Consider the following 9,097-nt stretch of genomic DNA (forward strand, 5'->3'; position numbering starts at 1 on the left):
ATAAGTAGTAATGTTGATGTAAAGAGGAGCGACAGCATGAACTGAGGCTACGTTCCATGGCAAGTCATATATTTGTAATTGGTGTCAATACTGGACCCTGTGTATTCTTCTTCTTCTTCTTCTTCTTCCAACAAATAATATTCATACTATTCACACTCACACTAACAATGATACTTTAATTGATTAGTAATTATTAATGACAACAGCCCTACTGTCTGCGTCAGAATTACTGACTGAATTTTATCTGATTTGAAATTACAGGCTTGCATATATCGATTCTGATAAACTAAGGAAACTGGAAGGTGATGTCCTGACTGCCTCCTTTTCACCTCATCACACCTCACTAATCCTCCTCTGGGCTCCTTCAGGTCCTCAGCAGAGCTTCTTGACGCTGACTTCCTGTCCAGATAGGAAGTTGACCAGCAGCTTGGCCAGCTCCCTGGACTTCTCGTCCGCCACACTGTGGCCACATTTATCCATCAGCACCACCTGGCAGTCTGGACACCCCGCCTGCAGCACAGACGCGCCGGAGACGTCACACATCTGGAGGTGGGGGGGCATCTGGTCAGTACACTGGTCAAGTCAATGTATTTCTCCAGCCCTTGAGCACAGAATAATCTAAAAAGGATTCACACTTCAGATAGAAATCAACAGCGTCCCTGTGTGGGCAAGGAAAAGCTCTTGGGGAAAAGAGAGAGAAGCCTTTAGAAGGGACAGGAGGAGTCCACGCTGATGTACTTACACACTATGAAGGTTTAAACCGGACAGTAGTATCAGCATAAGTGGTGCTTAGCACCGCAAGTAGACACGGCGTGGTGGTACGACTCCCAGGGCAGTTAGTAGTTTTGTAGCAGACAGTAGGTATGTCGGAGGCAGTAGGTCTGTAGTGACCAGTAAGTATGTTAGGAACCAGTAGGTCTGAAGTGACCAGTAGGTCTGTAGTGACCATAAAGTATGTTAGGAATCAGTAGGTCTGTAGTGACCAGTAAGTATGTAAGGAACCAGTAGGTCTGTAGTGACCAGTAAGTATGTTAGGAACCAGTAGGTCTTTAGTGACCAGTAAGTATGTTAGGAACCAGTAGGTCTGTAGTGACCAGTAAGTATGTTGGTAACCAGTAGGTCTGTAGTGACCAGCAGGTCTGTAGCGAACAGCAGGTCTGTAGCGAACAGCAGGTCTGTAGTGAACAGTAAGTATGTTAGGAACAGGTAGGTCTATAGTGACCACTCGGTATGTAGGAGGTGTATCTGTGTGTGTGCATGGACCTTGTCTTGCTTGCCCCACACCACCAGCAGGGGCACTGTGATGAGGTGCATGTTCTGTTGCAGCGAGAAGCAGGTGTCCGGTTGTGAGATTGACTTCAACACTGCAACACATGGTGCCCTTTAATACAGTCTCTACACACCCTCACACTCTAATAGTCTCACACTTTAATACAGTCTAATACACTCTCATACAGTCTAATACACTCTCATAATCTAATAAACACTAATATAGTCTCACACTCTAATACAGTCTCACACTCTCATACACTTTAATAGGCTCTCATATTCAAATACACTCTCACACTCTAATACACTCTAATACACTCTCATATTCTAATAGTCTCACACTCTAATACAGTCTTATATTCCAAAACACACTCACACTCTAATACACTAAAACAGTCACACTCTAATACACTATCACACTCTAATCGATCTAATACACTCTCACACTCTAATACAGTCTTACACTCTAATACAGTCTCACACTCCAATACAATGTAATTGGTCTTTAACTCACATTCGCAGTGGAATTCATAATGAGGAATTGTGAGGTCAGCTATCCCCTGAAGGATCTGCGCACACACACACAAACACACACACGCTAACAGTGGCTAAATCACACTTACTCAACAGCTTTTTTTTGGCCCAACATATGAATGTATGATTATCATCGTTTGTCCAAAAGTCTTGTGAAAGTTAAAGCAAAACTATGTAACTTTTGATATTTGGGATTTGGAGCCCCCTCTGTTTCTAAGTGCAATACAACTGTCGTAAAACTCTGTCCGTTGTCACAAAATAATTCATTTTACCGGACAAATTTGAAGCATATCGGTCATGTTTCAATAACAGTCTATGTTACAAAGGCAGATATAATATACAGCTAGGTTATAGCACCACTTGAAGGTGTCTCCATTTTACAAGTCAGTGTACCATCAAAATGATTCTGAAACTGTTATTTTAAGGTAACAAAAAGTAACATAGTGTTGCTTTAAACAGTGTGCATTACCTGTTTTGCGTGAAACTGAGAACAGAAAGTTAATGATTTAATATTATATTTTAATTAAAACAAACTTAATGTGGAAACTCTTCTGACAAGCTGTAAAACATGTTCCATTGAATGATGATGGCACTCTAATACACGCATACTCTAATAAAGAGCTTCTCAATTATTTTCTGTTACGCCCCCCCCCTCAGAAGAAGTAACCATTTTGCGCCCCCCCAACTCTCTGCCGCGACTGTAAATAGTATCATTTGTCTATAAAATTGTTATAAGTCACCTCTGCATAACATTGTATCCTTATTAACATTAAAGAAAACAAAAAAAAGAAGAAAAGAAAGAAATATGGATCAACTTACAACAAAGAATAACTTTATAAATATTGTTTTTTAGTCTCTAACAGAAAAGAGTTAAAGTTCATCAGTTTCCCTGAAATTAAAAAAAAATAATTAATCCTTTATTTAACCTGTAAACATTTTTTGACCATTTGATACTGAAAAATAAAATTAAATATAATCAATAAATAATAATAAATTCAAACTGATCAGCAACATTAACTCAGGAGCACAATATATGAAACACTTTGAACAATCTGATACTGAAAAATAAAATTAAATATAATCAATAAATAATAATAAATTCAAATTGATCAGCAACATTAACTCAGGAGCACAATATATAAAACTCTTTGACCTATAAAACAAAAATGAATAAAACAATTTGTGCTGATTTTTTTAATCAAAATGAGGAAGTCAGGATTAATGGCTACAATGAGCACGTTTTGCAGTGCACAGCTTTTTAAAGCGAGGTTTGAAGCATGATACTGCAACTGCTCAATGTTTAGCTGGGACCTGTACTTGGTCTTCAGTGCAGCAACAGCAGAGAAGCCAGTCTCACAAAGATAAGATGTTGCAAAGAGAAGAAGAATGCCCAGGGCCCTCTGCCCTAAGAGTGGATACTGCTTCACTACACTCAGTGTCTGTGATGTGAACCTCAGTCTCAATGTGGAGTCAGACGTCATATCAGTGAACTGGCCCTCCTCTGCAGAGCTGAAACCAGTTGGAGCTGGTGCATTGAAAGGATCTCTCTCATTGGGAACTGTTTTCAGGGAAGTACTTTTTAAAGAATCCCATCAGTGATGAAATATGCTCCTTAATATATTGGAATCACTGAGGTGGCATCATAGTCAGTAGTGTCAACAAATTCATGCAGGATCTAGAATGAATCAGTATTTCCTTCATCAAGTCGCCTGCCCCACATTGCAAGCTTTCCAGTGAAAGAGCTGACCTTGTCTGTGACCTGAGGGAGGTGTTTATCTTTCCCTTGAATCTGTAGATTTAGTTCATTTAGCTTTCTAAATATGTCACTCAGGTAGGCCACTTTTGCCAGGAAGTTCTCATTAGTACATTTTTCTGCGAGGTCATACTTGTGCTCCTGCTCCAAAAACATTCTTATCTGCTCTCTGAGCTCAAAAACTCGGGACAAGACTTTTCCTGGTGACAGCCGCCTTGCTTCACCGTGAAACAGCACAGCTTGATGTTCAGCTCCCATCTCCTCACAGATCGCAGAGAAGACTCTTGTTTTTGGTGGTCTGGTCTTTATAAAATTGACTACACCTACAATGTCAGTCATAACCTCACTTCATTCAGAGGAAAGGGGCCTTGATGCCAGTGCTTCTCTGTGTATAACACAGCGTGTCCACTCAGCATTAGGTGAGGCCTTCTCGACGAGCGCCCCAAGTCCTTTTCTCATCCCTGCCATGGTCTTTGCCCCATCAGTTCTCAGTCAGGAAGCAGTCCAGCATTTTGAATAGCTCTTCAGCTGTGGCTCTATCTCTGACATATTTACAAAAAAGTAGATCCTCACACAGGGAGTTCGTCATGTCAAAACGTACATAAGCGATAAACAAACCGTCTTTGTTGCTGTCAGTTGCTTCATCGAACTGTGAGGTAAAACGTTTGTCCTTGAGTTGATCTACCAGCTGTACTTTAAGATCGTTAGCAATGTCATTTATACGTCTGGCGACAGTGTCATTGGACAGAGGGATAGTTTTTATTTTTGCAGCACTTGCGTCATCCAGCATGACAGAGACCATGTCTAATGCTGCAGGCGGTATCAGCTCCTCTGCTATGGAGTGGGGTTTTTTGCACTGAGCAGTTTGGTACGCCACCTTATATGATGCTAACAGTGCTCACTGCTTTACTGAAGTAGCATTCACAAAGCGGGATGATTTTTGGCAATATTCGGCACATTTTCGCTGAAAAAACTCAAGCGGCTTATCAGTGTGATTGGGGTGTAATATCTTTAAGTGACGCCTTAATTTATTTGTCTTCATGCTGTCCACTGCCAACTTTTTTAGACACGGTAAACATACCATTCTTTCCTCGTCTCCCACCGTAGTCACAGTGAAGCCAAGCGATACATACGCTTCGTCATATTTCCTTGTCTTAGCTTTCGGGAGACTTACGTTTGTCTCATTATCTACGTCTCTCTCCGCCTTTCTTTTCATCCCTGTTAAATATTTTTCCATGGTGTCTCTTAAGGGTTTGTTATCTGCACTTCGTATCTCCTTCGTAGCTCCTGCTCTCCAGCTGGGCTCTTACATCTAGGACAGAGTTAGCCTGCAAGTGGAGTTGAACTTCTCAACCGAACTCCTCTGTCCTGTGGCACGAACAGAGCACAGCTTATGGGTGGGGTGCAAGCTATGTGGGTGGGGATCTGCCATCTTGCCTGTCATTCTCCTGCCCCAGCGTGTTTCTCCTGTGTCCCGAAATTTGAAGCCCACTCATATTAGCTTAGAACACATACACTTGCACGCCAAGCCTACTCAAAAACAACACTCCACCAGACCAGGGTCTGCGGGGCAGGAGGGGTGCAAGAGATTCGGGTTTGACTTGCTTGAAGGACTTGCACCCTCACACCCTGCAATTTTAACTGCAATTGCCAACAGCACACATTGAGTGCTGGGGTTTTCCAGGGTGGCGTGTCGCTGGCCGGTTGGTGTGGGGGCATGGTTGGCTGGGCGGGGGGGCCCATCCTCTGGGTGCTGCGACCTGGCAGGGCTGCAGAGAGCCCCGCCGGGTGCCTTCTGGGGGCCCCTGGGGGGGGCTGCTTGCTGTTGTGGTTGTGGGTTGGGGTGTGGGGGGCGGCTGTCGGTCCTTTCTTCCACTGCGCGGCTTCCCTGCTGCGGGTGCACCGGGTGCCCCGGGTGGCAGGGGTGTTGGAGGGCCCACATATCTGGCAGCCTGCTGGCATCGGTGGGGGGGCTCTAACATCCAGGTGGCCCGCGCTGAGTACACTCTGCTACGTGGATGGGCACTCGGCACTTGCGGCCGGGTGGGAAGTCTGGTTGGCTGGGGTGGGGTGGGCCTCACCTTTGCGTGGGGCGCGGGTGGGCGTGGGGGTCCAACTGGCTTGCCTGCGGGGTGGGCGGTTTGGGCGGAGTGTTGGTCTGTCGGCGTGGGGCCTGAATCCGGGCCTGCGGTCCGTGCCTGAGTTCTGTGCCTGTGGCTGCATCTTGTGCCTGCACGTGGGGGTTGGTTGTATGTGTGCGCCCCTGTGAATCTGCGGTGTCTTCTTGTGCTCTTGTGCTTATTCTCTGGTGATTCTCCCCCTCTTGGAGTAGTGATCATTTGTTTATAGACCCAAACATGGTAAATAGTTCTCCAAAGAGGTGGGTTGGTAGTGGTTGTATAATAAAAAGCTGTTCTTCTGTCGTCTCACTGGTCGTCAACAGGACAGAGTTATTGCAGCAGTTGTTGATGATTAAAGAATTAATAAAGAGTTCCATTGCAGGTTAAGAGGTTGAACTCATGATGATGATGATGATGATGATGATGAGCTTGTTACTGCAGCAGCAAATACCGTCAATACAAGTCATTGGATATTGGAATAATATGTTATGGCCCCTGGACTCTGGAGCTGAGGACCTCTAAACAGAACTCTCAGTGAAAAAAAAATGTTTTCATGATTGGATTTCTATTTATTTCAAATCAAACAATTTAATGATGAGGCAGATTGAAAAAACAATTTAAATAACAAACCATAGGACGAAGAGAAACATGAAGATCAACCAACAGAAAGACGTTTTTAAAGTAGTAAGGGGCGGGGCTAAGATGGGGGCGGGGCTAGTATGGTGCATGGCTAAAAGCACAATCCACATAAGATGACGGACAAGTAGACAGACAGACAGGTACCTGTCGAGGCAACTTGGGAGGGTTGTAAGTGTTGTTTTTGATCAGGTCTTCCAGCTTCTGGAGGGTGTTGGGGATGATGCCATAGATATCATCTTTCAAGAATGAACTCAATGGTATATCCAAACCTGGGGGGAGGGGCAGTGTGTACTGTGTTATAGGGTAGTACTGTGGTACTATGATAGTACTATGGTACTATCATAGTATTATGGTACTATGATATTACTGTGGTATTATCATAGTGCATGACATTACATTATGTCTTAGCAGAAGCTTTTGTCCAAAGCAACTTTACAACAATTATTGTGTCAGTAATAAGTACATTTTGATGCTATGTGCTAATTAGTACATTATAAGAAGTGTAATACTGTGTAATACTGTGTGGTACTGAGATACTATTTCTACCTGCGGGGCAGACCAGGGTGAGCCCTGTTAGCTTCTCTTGGTGTCGGCAAGCGTACATCCCAGCAACACCGCCGCCCATGGACATCCCCAGCAGGTGGAAGCCCTGAGCGTCAAGACCCACAGCCTGCACGAACTGGAGCACACGTAGCAAGGCATGCTGCTGCAACTCACACTACTGTAGTAACACCGTAAAAACAGGTAAAATACCGTAATAACGCATGACATGTAATAACAAGGTAATCAGATGTCATAACAATGTAATAATCTTGTAAAAATGGGTAACAATACGTAATTTCACATAACATGTTAAAACACAGTAATAACCGTCATAGTGCAGTCCTAACACTGTAATCAGATGTTATAACAGTGTAATAACAGTACACTTCATTTATCCTGTGCATTGAATCACTTTTTCATATATTCTCTATATTTTTATATATGGGTGTTGGTATGGCAGTATGGCGGGTATGAGTGCGGTTGGTTTACACGCAGCAGGTGTGGGCGTGGCCATTTGGTGGGCGTGGCAGTGGTGGCAGGTGTGGGCATGGTGGGCATGCATGTGGCAGGTGTGGCAGTATGGCGGGTGTGGGTGTGGTGGGCGTGCATGTGGCAGGCATGGGTGTGGGCGTGGCGGTGGTGGTGGGCGTGCATACTACCTGGTGGACGCGGCGGACCAGGCCGTCATAGTTGTAGTCCACAGTGCTCGTCCTGCTGGTTCCTCCGTGACCAGGTAAGTCAACACACACCACATGGAGTGAGGAGGGGAGGTACTGTGGGGAGGGGTATATATATTATATACATATATACACTAATCTCTCTCTCCACCTCTATGAGGGGTTATGTATATATATTATACAGAGTATCGTATATTACTAATCTCTCTCTCCACCTCTATGAGGGGAAGCCACATGTCCTTGTCCTGGGCGAAGCCGTGTAGTAGCAGCAGGGAGGGCGTGGTCCCTGGCTGCCCGCGCTGGGAATAACAGAACCTGTAGTTTCCACAGTGAACGTAGTGAACCTTCATCCCCAGCCTGCACCTCCGGAACCTGAGGAGGAGGTGGAGGAGGAGGAGGAGGAGCAGGAGGAGGAGGAGGAGGAGCAGGAGGAGGAGGAGGAGGAGCAGGAGGAGAGTGTCAGTGTGTGTGTGTGTGTGTGTGTGTGTGTGTGTGTGTGCTTGATCTCACCAAGTGAAGCCTACCACCACCGCTGCAGGCCAGAAGAAGTAGGAAGTGATGAAGGCCAGAACAGGAAGTGCCACAAGACTTCCTGTTAGCATTAGCATGCTAACAATTAAATCCATGATGCACCCCCGCTTAAAGATAAAATAATGTAAAGGTCAGGACAGGGTCATCTAAGTGTTAGCGCTAGCTGCAGCAACTGGTTGCCTGATGGATCGGTTGCCCAACTCTAATTATTTGGAATTTAATGGTAACGATGTGTTTTTTTAGATCGTACAATACATAGTATTACAAGTAATTACAAGTAATAATTGTACTTGTTCCACCATCTGAGTAAATGTTGAAGTGGGACAACTGGCTCAACACCCGGCATCAGAAGATTACAGCTGTGCAAACCTGGTTGCCCACGGCAACTGTGTAAGTTGTGAATGTACCGGTGTACTGAGTACACAGGTAGAGCACACGCTCCATGTACTGGTAGTACATGAACAAACAGCCGGAGGAGGATCTCAGGACTCACTTTGGTCCCACTTTGGATCCCACTTTGGTCTTTTAATAAATGAAGATGTTTTATTGCGATATAACCACACGTTAGATCCCTGCATTGTGTTCCTCCTTATTTTGCCAGATTTGTGGAAAAACGCGGAAAGAAACATGAATCAACAGAAAGGCTCAATGATGCGTTCATGTACCAGGAACACGTAGGAAAACAAGGACCCGTGAAATTGTAATGACTCGCAGCAATACACCAATGGTTTTGGGATTTTATGGAACCGTAACCCATCTAAGATTGAATCCACAGAAAGGCGTCACCACTCAAATTAGTTTGGGACGTCTGAAACGCAGCGGTCCAGACATCTCATGGTCCAAGTTTGATCCACATCTGTCGACATTTGCAGCAGGTATTAGTGATAAATCATTGAAAATTTTCCGGAAGTTGAAGAAAATTGCCGTACCTTGATTAGTTTGAGGAGCCGGGAGCTTTGTGACATCATAAACCATGTTAAATCAGTCCAGGCGTCGTCTCTGAACGCTCGTAAAACTCAAAACCTTGTAAC

General features: G+C 44.6%; 1 protein-coding gene across 1 annotated transcript; it reads right to left on the bottom strand.

The window, feature by feature from the left end:
* Positions 1-372: 372 nt before the first annotated feature.
* LOC307238901 (monoacylglycerol lipase abhd6-A-like) lies at positions 373-8,143 on the bottom strand (the record flags this gene model as incomplete). Its single annotated transcript, XM_080012055.1, has 8 exons — positions 373-510; positions 1,264-1,364; positions 1,784-1,838; positions 6,460-6,584; positions 6,862-6,994; positions 7,348-7,517; positions 7,735-7,907; positions 8,046-8,143. 8 exons carry the CDS (start codon positions 8,141-8,143, stop codon positions 373-375), a joined length of 993 nt encoding a protein of 330 aa, XP_079868181.1.
* Positions 8,144-9,097: the final 954 nt, after the last annotated feature.

The sequence above is a fragment of the Zeus faber genome (genome assembly GCF_960531495.2).
Source record: "Zeus faber genome assembly, chromosome: 13".
Taxonomy (NCBI): Eukaryota; Metazoa; Chordata; class Actinopteri; order Zeiformes; family Zeidae; genus Zeus; species Zeus faber.